The following is an 18,634-nucleotide window of genomic DNA, read 5'->3' as shown; positions in this document are numbered from 1 at the left end:
TTTGCACAGAGGCAGTATGGGATGCCACTTATTTGATTTGTAATGGTTCCTTTTGAACCCTGTAGCTACGTAAGTTACTGTATATGCTTCAATTCGTTCATCATTCAAATCCAAAAATGACATATAGCTCTCAAGCACTGTCTATGTTGCTTGGTTGGTATGTATGAACTGACTTTGATTCTCTGTATAACTTCTAAGCTGTCAGTTTTTTTTTTTTTTTTTTTTAACGGTACACGGGCCTCTCACTGTTGTGGCCTCTCCCGTTGCAGAGCACAGGCTCCGGACGCACAGGCTCAGCGGCCATGGCTCACGGGCCCAGCCGCTCCGCGGCATTTGGGATCTTCCCGGACCGGGGCACGAACCCGTGTCCCCTGCATCGGCAGGCGGACTCCCAACCACCGCGCTACCAGGGAAGCCCTAAGCTGTCAGTTTTATTTAGGCTTGGGAGCCTTATAGTATGAATATGGAATAGATGGTAAGCAATATTAAAAAGAACAGCTTGGGATGGAACAGTGTGTCCTCAGGGGCCAAAATTCAAGGCAACATAAAGTAATATTTTTGTGATATAAAGTATAACACTTGTATATGGTAGCGAAAAATAAAATAAAACAGATATCTTCAAAGTTCCCACATGCAGTATAATTTTTTAAAAATATTTTAAGATTGGGGCCTTTTGGGGATAATGAGCTGTTTCCAAAGTAGATTGAAAAGAAAAGAAATGCCTTAATTTGGGATCAAAGTTTTACTAGAAATTTTGCTGTCAGTCATTCTGGATCGGATGAAAAAGGGTAGGGACTGAGAGGTGAGTGGTGGGTTGCATGAATGGATTTGTGCTGTAGACCGAACTCCTCTTTCCATAGCTCAGTCCCTCTCATTCGGGCATGTTAGAGACAAGAACAGAATCTGTCGAATCCAATCTATAGGCAGTGGTTAAGAGCATTAGCTTTGGAGGTAAACATTTCTGGGTTGACACCCTGTTTCTTCCAGTTGCTAGCTGTGTGACCTAGGCAAAGTTACTTACCTGCTCTGTGCCTCATTTCCCTCATCTGTGAAGTGGAGACAATCACAACTACCTCACAAGATGGTTTGTGAAGATTAACTGAGAAGTAGTTCCTGAGGGGTTGTGTGTGCTCAATAATATTCCCTTCATCTCTTGTCTGATCCGTTGTCCCTTTCCTGCACCACTTTCATCATGTCACACACCTGCTTGCAACCCCTAAGTGAGTCCCTAGTATTTACAGGATAAAAGTAAAATTCCTTGGCCTGGAGAGTGCAGTCATGCCTGGAGTCCTGCTTTGGAATCTGTGCTAGTTATCTATTGAGTAAGAGATTACCCCAAGCGTAGTAGCTTAAAACAACACACACTTGTTATCTCACAGTTCCTGTGGGGCGGGACTCCAGGCACACCTTAGCTGGATCTGCTTCTGAGTCTCGTAAGCTTATAATCAAGGTCCCGGCTAGAGCTGTGGTCTCATCTGCAACTCAACTGGGGTTGAATCCACTTCCAAGCTCATGTGGTTAGTGGTAGCATTTAGATCCTCATATGTTGCCGAACTGAGGTCCTTAGGATGTCAGTCAGAGGCCATCTTCAATTCCTCACCATGTGGCCCTATCCACAGCATAGCTCACAACATGGCATCTTGCTGCATCAAAATCAGCAAGGGAGAGTCTTCTGGCAAGACAAAAATGGCAACCTTATGTAACATAAACATGCATATCCTGTCACTTTTGCTATATTCTCCCAGTTAGAAGTGAGGCACAGGTCCTGCTCACCCTCAAGGGGAGGGGGACACACAAGGGTGCACCAGCAGGAAGGAGGGATCACAGGAGCCACCTTAGTGTCTGCCCACCACAGGATCCAGGATTCAGATACTGACAGTTAGTCGACAGCTCCACTTTTTATTTCTCTTAGCCCCTTTCTACACATAGGAAAAATGGAAATAGAATAATTTTGTATCTCGTGGGGTTGTTAAGAAGACCAAATGAGGTAAATTATTTTGCAAAGTACTCTACACCCATCTATCTCCTACCTAATTTAAGGTCTGTCTTAAGTTCCACCTCCTCCAGGAGGGCTTGCCAAATCTGGTCCCTGTAACAGGAACTGCTTAGCCCCACTCATAGTTTATACATTATCATATGCTCTTGTTTCAGTAATGAAACATTCACGATGTGTATCTTATCTGTTTGATAAAACTGTCAGCCACTTAAGGACAAGGACTTTTTTCCCTGTAAGTGATAAAGTAGCTATGATTTTTAAATGCTTGGGATATATCAGGCACTTTGATAGGCATTATATTACTTGTTAAATTTTCTCGCCTTTACAGCAACCCTTTGAGGTAAGTTCTACTATTATTACTCTCATTTTCTGAGTAAGGTAACATGACTCAGAGAGGCTAAGTAATTTGCTCAGGGTCACAATAGCTAGTCAGAAGTGTCTGGCTCAAGGAATGGAGTTCTTACTTGCCTCATATGCTACCTCTTTTATAGGGTCTGGAGAAGTACAATGTACAAAATAGTTGCTCATTTCAGTCTTTGATAAATGGAAATGAGCTTGTGCGCTGAGAGAAGACTGCACTGGATAAGTCTGGAGAAGTCCACTTGCTTACTGATGGTCAAGATGGGGGGGCAAGTGAATCCTGGCATCATCACCTGCTTATTGGTTTCTTTTGCTGGTAGAAAATCACCACAGCTACCAAATGGCCATGTTCTGGGCAACCTTGACTGGGGCTCATACTTTAAGATCAGAATCTCTGGTAAATCATGGCACCACAGAGCTTCCTGTAAACTGGTTCTCATTTCTTACGGTTCTCATCGCCATGAGGAGCTGTATGCCCAGGAAGTCCGCTCTGAGCTCTGCTGGACTCTCCCTTTAGAGCGCTCATCCTTGAATCCTTGAACAACTCACCCACGTCACAAGTGCTAAGGCCATACCTTCCAGGGCCTCACAATATGAATCATCTGTGAGAATTCACTTCCAGTTCTGGGGACAGGACCCTTGGGAAAACTAAGCACTAGGTCAGAAAGAGAGTGTGACCAAGTGTGGCTCGGTCACTCTTAACCTAAACTTTGACCTTCAGCAAAGTAGAGAATTAAATCACTCAGGAAATACTAAATGTTCCACCAGATGCTCTTTGGAGTATATCTTCTGTTCTATCTATTCGAGCAGTGCCATCCTAACTTCAACTTTATTATTAATTATTATTATTATTTTGTCGTTTCAGAATGCAGCCGGGGCCAAATGGTCTGCCTTTTATGAAGAACAGTCCAGGATTGCCAAAACTTATTCACTAGAAGAAATTCGGAATCCCACACTCAAGCGTCAATTGCAGGTCCTTCAGCAGAGTGGGACCTCAGTGCTCTCAGCAGACAAGAGCAAACGAGTATGTGACATGCTAGCATTGACCCCAAGAGTTGAAATATTGGGGAAATCTTAAACATTAATATCACCCCTGGCTGCTGCCTTTATCTGCCAGGATAGCAATGCTCACAATAGAAAGAGCTCTGTGCCTCGGTAGGGTGGCCACGTAACTTATCATCCAAACTGGTATCCTTTGAGAGTGAAGTAGCACACTGGTATGTTGGGACACATTGTTAAAGCACGATTCTGAGGGCGCTGTGGTGTATATGGACACAGTGACAGAGGTCACCTTCCTGAGGACCAGGCACTTAGTCCATGTCCGTGCTTCTCAACCGGGAGTGATTTTGCCCGCCAGGGACATTTGACAATATCTGGACATTTTTGGTTTTTACAACTGTTGAGGGGTGCTGTTGGCATCTAGCGGGTAGGGATGCTGCTAAACACTCTACAAGGCGCAAGGAAGCCCCCAAAGACAAGAGTCGTCTGGTCCAAAGCGTCAATGGTGCTAAGCTTGAGAAGCCCTGCATGTCGTCTGATCCTCCCCCACCCCTTTGATTCTTGACTCTCCTCTGCAACTTCTTTAACAAGTGGCTAAACCACCCCAGCTCAAACTACTTCAGGGATGGGCGACTCACTTCTTTCCCAGACGCCAGTTCCGTATGTGGGTCCCTCTAACTGATGGCAAGATACTCCTTCCATTGAGCATAAAGTGCTTTTCCTCCACTTTGTACCACCTTCTCGAGCCAAATTGCTCTCTCCCATAATGGTCTTTAAATAAAGGAAGGCAGGTAATTTTTTTTTAACTAGTTGAGTCTTTTCTTCTCTAGGCTAAACATCCTTCACTCTGTCCATTTTTCCTTATACGATGGTTTCAAGTTCCCTAACCATTCCTAGTTGCTGGCTTCATTTTGTCAGTATCCTTGGACTGAACACAGCCCTCCGAGTGGGTTTGGGTCTGCCTGGAGGTGAGCGGGGTACGACATCCTGCCTCCTGTGCTTTACATCTACTAAGACAGCCCAGGATTACATTAGGCTCCTGTTTGCTTGCTTTGGTTTTTTGACAGTCAAATTCCATGGTTGATTCATCTCAACATCACTGTCAAGAAAGTCTCCAAATCTCTTCCACCAATGTTGCTCCAGAAATGATACCTTTGAAAATTCTATTCTTATGTAGGTAGCTTGTCTAAATTCAAGAAAGCCTATATTCACCCCTGTTAAAATAAAAATCTCTCATCCTATCTCTCTAGCCCAGGAGTCAGCAGACTTTCTTTCTGTAAAGGGAACGATAGTAGATATTTTAGGTTAGTGGGCCATACTGTCTCTGTCCCACTGAGTCAGTCTGCTCTTGTTGTGGGAAATCAGCCACAGCTAACACAGAAACAAATGGGCATGGCTGTGTTCCAATAAAACTTTACAAAAACAGGCAGCAGACAGGATTCGGTCTGCAAATCATAATTTACAGACCCTTGATTTGATCTATTGAAATATTTTTATCTAAAAGATTTGCCTATTTAACATCAAAGTCTTTCTCAGCTGCTTGCCCTCTGGTACTGTGTTCTTATCTGCATCTATAAAAAGAAAAATGCACAATAAGGACAAAGGTCAAACCATATGGCCTGTGTCTTCCTACAAGCTGTTGTTTATTATTCTGCATTCTTTGGGGCCCATTATTCAAATAGTTATTAATCCACTTTATTTTATCCATTTCGCCCTGCCCCATCTTTTCCACAAGGACACCGTCTTGCCCGTTGCTCTGTTACAATCTAGAGCTTCGTCTAGTCTAGGTGGAAACTGGACATTGTATTTTAAAAAGATCCCCAGATAATTCTGATTTGCAGCCAGGATTAAAAATCACTGAAATGCGTGTAAGAAGAGCTTGAAGTGTTTGGGGGGAGGGGAGACTCAAGGACGCATGAATTCAATGGAGAGGAAGGAGGGGAGATGGAAAAAGCAGGTAGAGAGAGAGAGCAGGAGGGGTTTTGTGCCATGGTAAGGGGCTTGGGTTTATTCCTTTGGACTGTGGGATCTTGTTGAAGTTTTAAGCATGAGATCTGTTTCATGTTTTAGGATAATGGCTCTTGTAGTAGAGTGAAGGAATAACGGAAGAGAGAAATAGGAGAAGGGGAAACAGGGCCTTTCATCCAGTGATTCTTAAATCATCTATGGGAGAGAACCAGTCCCTCCCTCCCTCCCTCCCTTCCTCCCTCCCTCCCTCCCTCCCTTCCTTCCTTCCTTCCTTCCTTCCTTCCTTCCTTCTTTCCTTTCTTCCTTCCTCCCTCCCTTCCTTCCTTCCTTCCTTCTTTCCTTTCTTCCTTCCTCCCTCCCTTCTTCCCTATCTTTCTTTATTTCCAATCCATCGCAGATCAGTGCTTGGTTAATTTCATTGATCACATGCTTAGCTGTCATGGAAATATCAAATCGTTTTTAAAAGTTTATAAACATTTATTCTCTCAATTCCTGTGCTTCTCATAGACGAGAAACAAACTATTTGCTGACTTGCACTGGTCCATGGACCATACTTTGAGTAGCACTGCTTTACTCTATTACCTTTATGCTCCTTTACCTACAGGGTAAAAGTTAAACTCTTCAGTAAGGCACAGAGGCTGCTCATGATCTGCCCCTCCTTCCCTCTCTATTCTCCCATCCTCCATGCCCCTCAATCAACACCACTACCCCAGTTTTCTCTCTCATGTCACCACTCCCTGAAAATGCCTTGTCTTTCTCAACCTTCTTCTGTCTTGTAAGCTCTGTCCTCTACTTCCCTTCTCTACTTGACCAATTCCTACCTCTCTTCCAAGACACAGCTCTATTGTGCCCCCTCTTTGAAGCCATTCCTGAATCTCCAGGTTATTCATTTATCCACACACCCCCCCATGCTTCCACATCACTTTTTGGCCACAGTTATAGTACCTGTCACTCTATTATGTAATCATTGGTTTCATGATTGTCTCAGTGTCGCATGATTGTGGGGTCCTTGAGGACCAGTGACTTGTTCATGTCATAATTGTCAGAGTGTAGGACATAGCAGATGTTCAATAAATGTGCACTCAGTGAAGGCTGAATGGAATAAGAAATGCGCTGCTCTGTGCGTGTGTGGGTGAGAAACATTCTTGGGACTTTGGTAGATCTGTTTTGTTTTGTTTTGTTTTCTTAGTCACTCCACATATATTTATCATGTGCTCGTAAGGCCCGTCTGTGCTAGTCGACGGTGGGAAAATTTAACTGAGGTGATCCAACCCTACATGAAAGAAGATACTTAGCCAAGAAGATGTGAACTGCTGTATTTTGAGGCATAAACAAATCACATGGTTGAAAGGACATCTCTACGTTAGCATTCTCTTTTGTACATCTTCCACTTTTAACATTGTTTATTATCTTTAATTTGCAGCTGAGTACAATTCTAAGTACAATGAGCACCATCTACAGTAGTGGGAAAGTTTTGGACCCAAATACACAGGAGTGCTTAGTACTTGAACCAGGTAGGCTATTAATTTTGAGCAGTGATTATAAAATTTCCTTTTTTTATTCCAAGCTTTAAAAATGAGATTAACCTTAGATGACGACATTGTGCCTTTCAGATGGATCATCTAAAGAGGGGAAGATTCCAAATGTGTGTGTTTCAGCACACAGATGCTCTTTTAAGTTCTAACAAAACTGCACTGGGAATTTTGTCACACTCAAGTAATCTAATGAAATTAATAGTTCAGTGATCTCAGTGGTTTATTTTCTCTGCAGAAATCTTTTGAAACTATAATAAGGGTGAGGAAATGAACGAATCATGAGATTTCATTGAACAACTTTATGACCTTGATGTCTGCCAGCCTTTTAATTCTTTAAATTTCATATAAGTCTTTACAAATAAAAACTTTACAAATGCATGTTTATTTCCCTTTGGGTACTTTGCGGTAATAGGTTTGGATGACATAATGGAAAACAGCAAAGACTACAATCGGAGACTCTGGGCTTGGGAAGGCTGGAGGGCTGAGGTCGGCAAGCGGCTGAGGCCATTTTATGAAGAGTATGTGGTCCTGGAAAACGAGATGGCCAGAGCCAACAGTGAGTTTGCTGGGCTGTGGTGGTTCGGAAGCTCTCTGCAGGGCTTCGGGGCTATTTCTTATGCATCACCAAGCCTGCCCTTTGATCTAAGGGGTATTCCTAATTTAACAGTCACCTGCTGAACAATTAGGTTATGTGTCTCAAAGAGGAGACCACCAGGGAATAAGGAAAGGTGAATTGACATTGTACAGTTGAAAGGGCTCAAGAGTGAGACTAAGTTACCAGGCCTCAAACAAGTCAGTTGTCTGGGAAGGGCTCAGGCCCCCGAGGGTTCCTGAGGTAGTCTGGGGGATTGATCGATTCTATTTACCAGAAAGGATGAGAGTCAGAGACACCATCTCTCCCCTAAACTCCCATCTGGCCACAGTTCATTCTCAAAGGTCATTTGTGTGTTTACGTCAGAGTGGTATCCCAGAAAGAAACAAATCAGAGTAGTTTAGGCTGGAAACCTACTATTCTCTGTAGTTGTAATTATAACTCAAATCACGTGGTCATCAAAATCTTAACATGGTGAGGAATTTCCATATCTCTTAACTTACCCTCCAGCCTGAATAATGAACCAAAGCCATGGCATTGTGAACTAATGTATGCTCTGGGGTTGAGGAAGGAAAAACATTTTTCATCTGTTCTTTCTAAATGTCCTTCACTACCACTTAAACTCATATTCTCAAGCCACAGGCAAGCTGGAGACAGGAGCCCATCGCCACATCCTTCCATCCAAATATTTACTTGTCTCCTCGTCTTCCTGATCATCCATTGCCAACGTGCATGTAAAAATAAAAGTTGCTAAAATACATTTACAAACTTTATTAACTATTACCCTGACACAAGTTTGCATTTCCTGATAACAAGACACTACATGAAGCATACATACAATTTGCCAACAAACACAGGCCCACTGTGGCCGTGTCCAAGATGAGTTGGGTTAGATTTGAAAATATAAGGCCCTGAGCAAAATGAGAATTTAAAGATCCAGTCACACGTTTTAAAGCTAAGGATGCAAATTCACCCATGGAGAGAGTAGAGACCTGGGGTTAGGAGACTCGGAGTGCGCCTCTGCCCCTCACCAGTTGTGTGACCTTGGACGAATCGTTTAACCGGCCAAGAGCAGGCTGTTACCCTGCACCACGGGGATTATAATACTGTCTGTCTTGTAGAGTTTTTGTGCTTAGTAGATGAGATAATGAATTAAAATTTGGACACATTAGCTAGTGTTATTATTTATTTGCATCCCTTTGAGTTGATATTTAGAAGGGCAATAAAAATGTGACAGGTTTTTGGAGTTTTTAACCTCCCAGGAAAGCTATTCTATGTATATTGTGCTTTATCTATTTCTTTCCAGATGTTCTCATTTTTCTTCTTTTTAATAACAGATTATGAGGACTATGGGGACTATTGGAGAGGGAATTATGAAGTGACGGGGGCAGGTGACTATGACTACAGCCGTGACCAGTTGATCACAGATGTGGAACGTACCTTTGCAGAGGTAACAAGGAACTGTCTGCAGAGACAGACGTAGGGCAGCATGCAGGAAGAAGGGACAGGGACCAAAAGCATTCTGGCTTGTTCTTAACACACTGGCTGGTCGTTCCCAGGCCTCAGAGTTATGGAATATTAGAGCTTGGAAAGATTGTAAAGAATCACAGGGCAACTGCTACAGATGATCGGAATTGCTCTGCTTTTCTCTCCCTTTTAGCCATTGAGCAGCAATTACCAACAGGAAGATTATGAGAAGGAAAGACTATAGGAAGGAGTGGTCTTTTAGATTATAAGAAGGCATGGGTTTCGGAGCTATGTGGGGCCTGTGCTGTCTTCCTTTGTTAGCAGAGCCATAGGCTTTGCTTCCTTCCTCAGGACACTTGATACTGTTGTTTCCTTATCTTTGGCTAAGGAAGATGTTCTAGGGAAGGGAGAGTCCTATTAGAAGTGCCCCATAGACACCTCTCAATGTCTCCCTCTTCCTTCATTTTGACCCCCACATCCCCATGCCTTCCAGCTTCTTATGTGAAGCTGTTCTGTCACAGCCATAGCTGGGCAGAGCTATCAAAAGTGGAAGTAGGACAAACAACCCCCCCGAAAAAGAAATGGGCAAGAGATGTAAGTACATCATCAAAGACATTACACAAATGGCAAATAAGCAAATAAAACTTTATTAGGGAAATGCACATTAAAACCATGATTAAGAACCACCACAAACAGAGTTACCATATGATCCAGCACTCCCAGTCCTGGGCATATATCCGGGAAAGAGGAAAACACTGATTTGAAAGGATACACGCACCCCAATGTTCATAGCAGCACTGCTTACAATACCCAAGACATGGAAGCAGCCTGTGTCCATTGACAGATGAATGGAAAAAGAAGATGTGGTATATATATATATATATATATATATATATATATATATATACAATGGAATATTACTCAGGCATAAAAATGAATGAAATAATGCCATTTGCAGCAACATGGATGGACCTAGAGATGATCATACTAAGTGAAGTCAGACAGAGAAAGACAAATATCATATGATATCACTTATATGTGGAATCTAAAAAGATGACACAAATGAACTTATCTACAAAACAGAAACAGACTCACAGACATAGAAAACAAACTTATGGTTACCAGAGGGGAAGCGGGGGAGGGATAAATTAAGAGTTTGAAATTAACAGATACACACTACTATATATAAAATAGATAAACAACAAGGTTCTACTGTATAGCACAGGGAACTATATTCAATATCTTATAATAACCTATAATGGAAAAGAATCTGAAAAATAATATATGTATGTATATGTGCATGTATATACATACACACACACACACACACACACACACACAACTGAATCACTTTGCTGTACACCTGAAACTGACACAACAGTGTAAATCAACTATACTTCAATTAAAAAAAAAAACCCCACTACATTCCCACCAGAATGGCTGTGATTAAAACAGACTGACAGGGACTTCCCTGGTGGTCCAGTGGGTAAGACTCTGCGCTCCCAATGCAGGGGGCCGGGGTTCGATCCCTGGTCGGGGAACTAGATCCTGCATGCATGCCGCACTTAGGAGTCTGCATGCCGCAACTCAAGATCCCGCGTGCCACAACTAAGACCCGGCGCAGCCAAAATAAGAAAAAAAAAGAAAAAAAAGACTGACAGTACTAAGTGCTACGGACAGAAATGTAAAATGCTACAGCCATTTCGGAAAATGGTTTGGCATTTTCTTAAAAAGTTAAGCACATACTTACCATATAACTAAGGTATTTCACTCTTAGCGATCTATGTGAAAGAAATGAAAACATATAGCCATACAAAGACTTATGCACGAATGTTTATAGAGATATTACTCATAATAGCCCCAAACTGGAGACAACCTAGTCATCCTTCAACTGGTGAATTTTATCCTTAAGATACTAAATGAAGCAAACTCTGATGTATTCATACAATGAAATGCTACTCAGTAATAAAAAGGAATGAACACTGATACATGCAACAGCATGGATTAACCTAAAAAACATTAAGCCAAGTGAAAGAAGCCAGACACGAAAGGTCACATATTGTATGGTTTCATTTATAAGAAATGTGCAGAATAGGCAAAACGATAGGGAAAGAAATCAGTTCAGTGATCAGCTGGGGCTGGGGGTGGGAATGGAGTTGACTGCTAATGGGTGCAAGGAAACTTTGGGGAATGTTGGAAATGTTCTAAAACTGAACGGTAGTGATGGTTGTCCAACAGTATACTTTTATTAAAACTCACGAAACTATATATTTTAAAATGGGTGAATTTTATATGTAAATGATACTTCAGTTTAAAAATGAAGGAAGTAGGTAGCATCTTAGAAATGAATGTTTTTTTGCATCCGCCTTCCTTTTGGGATCTGTATCCCTCCAGGTGTGTTCATTGCTTTATGCAGTGGAACTAGTCATCATCGGTATCTGGGAAGAATGAATGCTTTCAAACTCTCCAGAATATTTCAGAGGAGAAGAAATTAGAACTTAGGGCAATTCTACTTGTCTAAAGAAGCTCCTATTTTTAGTGTTGGGGATTGGAAATAGGCTATTCTTGGTCTTAAAGTCTCTTCCTGAGCTTTTCAGATTAAACCATTATATGAACAACTTCACGCTTATGTGAGGGCAAAGTTGATGGATGCCTACCCTTCCCGTATCAGTCCGACTGGATGCCTCCCTGCCCATTTGCTTGGTAAGAAACTCCAGGAATTCTTTGTGTGCTTTGCTCTTTGTCATTTCCACCAATAAAGTTGTTTTTTTGGAGTGAGGCCCAACTTTTGAAAAATTCTGTGAATGAAGTTAGTAACATTATAGAAATCAAAGATTGACAGCACTGTCTTCAACAGGGAAGTCATTTTAAATTGTTCTCTGTTGCATTACTTTATACATAAAGAGTTATTATGTTGGCCACAATCCATAGGATAAAGGGGTTATTTAAGAGCACTAGAGAAATGAGAGTGGAAATGGGGAAAATAAGTTTTATTAATCAACTTGGTTGGCTAATCCTCGAGGTGGGATTTTAGCATCATATTCAGAGGAAAGAAGCTTGGTTGGCTAGGGGCAGTCAGGGCTGAGAGAAAGACTTTCTAGAATTAAGGTATAGCCTGAGTGAAAGCTTTGTTAAGTTCCTTGTTCAACTGCAACAATTTCTTTTGCTGAAAAGTACTTGGTTTGGAATCATATGAGTAATGAATGAAGTCTTCATCATGAAGGAAGATGCCTAGCTTAAGAGGAGAATCAATCTTCCAAAAACTTTGGATCCTGCCATAGAGCTTTTGTAGACCATGCAAGACCTGGGGCCCTTTATTCAACCTCCTTATTCCCCACCAGAGAGTGGCCATCCTCCCTCCCCTCTCCCTCACGCCAGAAGCTGAGGCCAATTAAAACATATGTTTGAAAAGTTCATGTCTTGCATACATAGCATGCCTACTCTAGTCAAGCTAAGTTGCTGACAGCTGATTCTCCACAGCCAAACCTCTCTCTTAGCAGGGGGGAATCTGGGCAAAGGATCAGTGGAGACTTTTTCCTCTAAAGCAATATATAAATACTCTCTACAGTGTCTTTGGCAGGTGTTCTTTGGTAATTCACTTTCTGCTTAAACCTGTCTGTTGTCAGGTGGCTCCTTCTTCCTTCCAAGGTAAACTAACCTAAAGTCCTACCTTATGTGGAGGTGAATCAACACCCCTCTAACGCCTTCCATTCATTTTGCCTAATTCCGTGCTATGAGGTTACCCAGAATATGTCCATTCTTCTTCCACAAGATGGCCTTCTAGAGATTTATAAACAACCACTGCCAAGGCACAGCGTAGTACCTGGCACAAGAGTACGTACTCAGTACATTTTAGTGAGTATTACTGTTATCATCACGTATACACCGTTTTCTTCTTTTATGTTAAATATCCTCCATAGATTTTTCAACCATTCTTTAAAATCTCACTTTTCTACTTGTGTTCTCCTTTGGACAAGCTATCCTTTGTTGATGTCCCTCTTCAAATATCACGCTCAGAACTGAACAGTTACTCCAGATAAAGTTTGACCAACATGGAGTAAAAATGGTGCTATGGTTTCCTTTGTTCTAGACTCTGTAATTCTACTCGCTTACCCTACAGTCACATTTGTGTTTTGGAAGCCACGTCATACTGTTTGTTGGGTCCGTTTTGGTCTTTTACATGTGGGATATGTTTCAGCCTGATGTCACATATCACATATTTCTATAATAGATAGATGTTTCTTTAAAATTGAAGCATAGGACTTTACATTGATCTCTACTGAATTTTATCTTTTAAAACATGAGTTCATCGACATATTCTTTATGTAATTATTTTCCCCCATTCCTTTGGTGCCAGGATTCTGGTCCTATTATGAGATTGATTTTTTTCTAGATCCATTTTTTCCTTTTAGGGTTTCTGGCCTTGGAATTCAATTTAGCATTTGTTTGAGATGTTTGAAAAATCACCCAGTTAAGTGGATTCCTATAATATAGTAATAAAAGTGGAACTTAGTTACTGGTTAGTTAGCAGAGATTCCTGAATGATGATCCTATATGATCTCTCTCTTTTTTTTCTTTACCATTATGGTTTATCACAGGATATTGAATATAGTTCCCTGTGTTGTTTATCCATTCTATATATAATAGTTTGTATTTGCTAACCCCACAAACTCCCAATCCATCCCTGCCTCCCCCTCCATCCCCCTTGGCAACCACAAGTCTGTCTATATGATCTCTCTTGAATCCAATATCATAGATTACTAATAGTCTAATTTGTAGTATTTTGTCCCATGGATGAGGGACTATATAAATCTATTTCTAATCTATAGTAGCTGTGATGTCCTGTACATTTAATACATTGTGCCTTTGAATTGTAATTTGAAATGTGAGAAACAGGGATGATTCCCTAACAAGCTTTGTCTAGCCACATCATCTCCTGCCATTTTAACCTTTTAGAGGCGGTAAAAAAAGAAGGGAATGTTGAAAATATAAAATAAGGGAAGAAGAAAAGAGGTAGTGAAAAGGAAGCACAGAAACTAGATTAAATCTAGAATACTCTGTGTCCTGTTTACCAATCCCACCTCATGCACTATGTAAAATCAGGTCTATACTTCTGTTGTCCTTGTCATGTATTAACGAAATCTTTTTTTTAAATAGGTGATATGTGGGGGAGATTTTGGACAAATCTGTACCCTTTGACAGTCCCCTTTGGAGAGAGACCGAGCATAGATGTTACCAAAGAAATGCAGAACCAGGTAGGAAGAAGACACCTTGAAAACCAAATCTAAATCCTCAACGTCACTTCTTTTTATGCCATCCTTCTCTTCTTGTCTTATGAAAACATGTAAATGAGAAGATTTTCAAGCTAATTTAAATTTATTTCTTATGTAGCTGTCTTTTCATGGAAAAGTAGTTTACAATGTCAGTGACATCAAGTACCTTCAATAAGTATGGTATTGATCTTGCTGAGAGATATTCAAAGTAGAGATGACCTGAGTTTTCCATTAAGCAATAAGATGTGGAATTATCAACTGGTTGCCATAACTCTTTCTAAAGTTAGTCATTGCGATGGATCTAGAGTCTGTTATACAGAGTGAAGTAAGTCAGAAAGAGAAAAACAAATACGGTAAGCTAACACATATATATGGAATCTAAAAAGAAAAATGGTTCTGAGGAACCTAGGGGCAGGACAGGAATAAAGATGTAGACGTAGAGAATAGGCTTGCAGACGTGGGGAGGGGGAAGGGTAAGCTGGGACGAAGTGAGAGAGTGGCGTGGACATGTATACACTACCAAATGTAAAATAGATAGCTAGTGGGAAGCAGCCGCATAGCACAGGGAGATCAGCTCGGTGCTTTGTGTCCACCTAGAGGGGTGGGATAGGGAGGGTGGGAGGGAGGGAGGCACAAGAGGGAGGGGATATGGGGATATAGGTATACGTATAGCTGATTCACTTTGTTATACAGCAGAAACGAATTCAACATTGTAAAGCAATTATACTCCAATAAAGATGTGAAAAAAATATAAAGTTAGTCATTGCTAAGTAGTCAGTAATCTCTGTGAATAGTAAAAAAAGGATATCTTTAGAAGATTTTTGCATATTAAAAATCATTATTGTTAAAAATATTACAAGAGTCTAAAATAGTTTTTAAATAAACTTCTTTTACCATCTTGGTATAATTGTTTAAATTCTCTATGTTCCCTCCCATTGATTAAATAATATTATAGTTATAATTGTGTATTTTTCCTTATTCAGCTAATAGCCTACATTTCTGGGTAGGATCCATAATCATACCTCTACTGGCTGTGTAAAATTTCTTCAGATGGTTGCACCATGGTTTGCTATTTACGCACTGCTTGTTAACAGTTTTAAATCTGTAAGCAGCAATGCAATGAACATCTTCACCTACGTAACATACTCCTGGGAAAAGTCCATAGCAGAATGAAAACGTGAAGCTGCAAGGGCCCCTAAACTCCTGCAGCCGTTGTAGCCCCACTTCACAGTTGAGCAGCAGCAGAGGCCCATCTTTATGTAGCTCCATAGCCTGTCTACGGTGTTTTCACACCCACCATCTCTCCTAATGTTATGTTTACGACAGACCTATGGGACTGCCAGGACAGGTATTGTGATAGTTCCATGTTGTAGGTGAGGAAGCTGAGGCTTGGGTAAATGATTTGTTCAAAGTCACAAAGGCAGTCAGTGACAACTAAGGTTGGAACTGAGAACTCCTAATATTTCCAGCCTGGTTTTCTATCCATTCATTCTTCATTCAGCAGATGTTAACTGTGCTTGCCAGTCTACACTGTTTTAGTATATGTTCATTCTCCTTAAGAATGCCATACTCACCAATAGCAATATTGACTGACATTAAGCCTTTAAAGGTCAAAGAAAATATCCATAGTGTCTGTTATATCCAGTTGCATATCCCCAAGGCTGACATAGGAGCAAAAACAAACTTGACTGGTCTTTAAGATGAAAGGAAGTTTTCTGTGTCACTAAAAAGTGATTCATTAAATATCTGCCAATTATACAAACTTAGTTTGACTGATATGGGCCTTATGTCCAAAGAAGTCTTGGTCAGCTCCAGAGACACTGGTTCCCAGAAGAGTTTGCTGAATCGCAGACACCTTCTGCTGCCCCTCTCCAGTTCCAGAACATTCTGAAAGTTTAGATTCCCATACAGACTATGAAGCCAAGGGCCCCCCCACCCATCGGCTGCTGGGTCACATGTGGGCCTTTTTGGTTCCAAAATCACACAGCTTCATGTCTGCTTTATTGTTTGTGTCTTCTAATGAGCCTAATGCCAGGGCCTTGCCCATTGAAGGAGATCAATCAAGGGATGTTGTCTTGAGTTGAACAGTTTTTAGCAAAGAGAAGGTCATTATCCTTTGTGTTTATACTTAGAACATAAAGAATAAAGACAAAAAACTTCACACATGATCTCACCCCGTCTACTGTTAACATTTTAATGTATTTTCTCATTAAGATTATACCATATAAGTGGTTTATATATTTTACTTTTTCACTATTAAATTATTAAAAATATCAATAAAAATTCTTTATAAATCTAATTTATTTAGATTTTCCATTCCACAAAGGCATCATTATTTATTTAACCATTCTGGTGGTTGTTTCCACTTTTCCCTCTATTAAAACTCATTTTAGGGCTTCCCTGGTGGCGCAGTCGTTGAGAGTCCACCTGCCGATGCAGGGGACACGGGTTCGTGCCCCAGTCCGGGAAGATCCCACATGCCGCGGAGCGGCTGGGCCCGTGAGCCATGACCGCTGAGCCTGCGCGTCCGGAGCCTGTGCTCTGCAACAGGAGAGGCCACAACAGTGAGAGGCCCGCGTACTGCAAAAAAAAAAAAAAAAAAAAAATCATTTTACACATTATACACCTTAAATTTACACAATATATCAAATTATTTCAATTGAAAAATAATAATAATCATTTTAAACGTAATTCTTCGACCTAATTTCTAAGAATTTCCTAGGTTAGTTCCCTAGAGACAGGATTACTGAGACAAAGAGTATAAATGCTGTGAAAGCTGTCCATGCATGTTGCCAAATTGCCTTCCAGAACAGTTATGCCTTTGTACATATCCAACAGAAAGAATGCCGTGATTTTAATGCTAGAATTAAATGCTGGGGTTTTTTTTTGTTTTTTTTTTCTTCCAGTCCTGGGATGCAAAGAGGATATTCAAGGAGGCTGAGAAGTTCTTTGTGTCTATTGGCCTTCCTAATATGACTCAAGAATTCTGGGATAACTCCATGCTAACTGAGCCAGGCGATGGCCGGAAAGTGGTCTGCCACCCCACAGCATGGGACCTGGGGAAGGGTGACTTCAGGTAGTGAGGCTGATGTGTACACAGCTGATACTAAAATGGGAGACAATGGAGGGATGAGGATGAATTTGGATTCCTTCTCTGCTTCTCTGAGCACAGAAGAGATGAATGAATTCTCCTTGAACGAAGGCTGGGAGTGCATAAGAGCACATCTGGGCTTTCCAAGGAAAAGGGGATTGTCAGCAGGCCCTAACTTGAACCTTTAGACAGTTTGCCTCATCTGAGATGATATGCACCCATTAGAGTTGCATGGTCATGGGTATGGTGGTGCCCCCATTAGGAAAGGGTTGGTGCAAGATTTATGGAAGATGGATATGTGAGTCAGGCATTGATCCCCACCTCCGTTTCCCTCTTCTGAGTGAGCTAGGACAGGTGAATAGATAAGCTGATATGTGTCATTAAGAGAAACACAGAGAACACTCCATGGGAATTGGAAGATAAGTGACCACACCTGGAATAGGGGTTTGGCTCAGACAGGGTTCTTCAGGTGGCATTTGAGTTGGGCTTGGAAGATAAGAAGGGTTTGGACAGACAGAGCTGGGAGGGACACGGGGCTGGGAGAATAGCAGTATCAGATGGAGAGAGGCAGGACCAGTGTTGTGTACTGGAGTCAGCAGGTTAGGCTAGAATAAAGGGCGTGTGAAGGAGGGTGTGTGTGAAATGGCGGAATGAGCACAGGCTTTCTAATCCCAGCTGTGTCACTTAATGAATAGGCAACCTTGGGCAAGGTATTTAACCTTCTTGGGTTTCAGTTTCTTTATCTATAAAGTGGAATCGTAATTCCCAGTTGGCAGGTTTGTGAGTGTCTTAGGTTGGGTTCCCTGGCTTGAGATGGAGATTCTTGTACACGTGTTTCACTGAGGGAGAGCTTGCAGGCAAAGGGGAGTGAAGGAAGCAGGATGGGGCAGGGGAAAGAGTTAAGTAAGGAGGTGGTCTCTGCTAGAGACTTGGCCTCAGCCTGATCCCACGGGGCTCTCTGGAGCATGATTTGTACCACAGAGTTGGTCACATCTTGAGACAAGAGGACTGGCCCTTTGTACCCCATATTACTCAGTCATTGGCTGTGGACTGCCCCAGAGTATGGGGCCACATAACCTCCTGGTTGAGGCACCTCCCATTTAGCCAAAAACATTAAAGAAGGAAGCAGCTGTTGGCCAACAGCCAGGACTCAGACAACTGGGAGATGGGTGGATCTTTCTGGTAAAGCAGATCTAGGCAGGGCCCCAGCCGCATGCGCTAGAGTAGGGGTTGGCAATCCTTTCCTATAAAAGGTCAGATAGTAAATAGTTTCTTTAGGCTTTGCAGGTCTCTGTTGCAACTACTCACCTCTGCCCTTGTGGCATGAAAGCAGCCATAGATAATACAGAAACA

The 18,634-nt window shown here is 41.6% G+C and overlaps 1 protein-coding gene across 4 annotated transcripts in view; it reads left to right on the top strand.

Annotated features, from left to right (window-relative positions):
• The window catches only part of ACE2 (angiotensin I converting enzyme 2), a 64,693-nt gene that overhangs the window by 23,300 nt on the left and 22,759 nt on the right, over positions 1–18,634 (top strand). For 3 of the 4 annotated variants that reach the window (XM_032620113.1, XM_032620110.1, XM_032620111.1), the window contains 7 exons: positions 3,222–3,380; positions 6,747–6,837; positions 7,271–7,414; positions 8,788–8,900; positions 11,515–11,620; positions 14,075–14,172; positions 17,097–17,266. In XM_032620113.1, the coding sequence (XP_032476004.1) occupies positions 3,222–3,380; positions 6,747–6,837; positions 7,271–7,414; positions 8,788–8,900; positions 11,515–11,620; positions 14,075–14,172; positions 17,097–17,266 (881 nt within the window). Of the gene's footprint in view, positions 1–3,221; positions 3,381–6,746; positions 6,838–6,936; positions 7,415–8,787; positions 8,901–11,514; positions 11,621–14,074; positions 14,173–17,096; positions 17,267–18,634 lie in introns of those variants that run through there. The other variant, XM_032620114.1, reaches the window with a different exon arrangement.

This window comes from Phocoena sinus, chromosome X (assembly GCF_008692025.1).
Source record: "Phocoena sinus isolate mPhoSin1 chromosome X, mPhoSin1.pri, whole genome shotgun sequence".
NCBI lineage: Eukaryota > Metazoa > Chordata > Mammalia > Artiodactyla > Phocoenidae > Phocoena > Phocoena sinus.
This window is presented reverse-complemented; position numbering and strand designations above follow the sequence as displayed.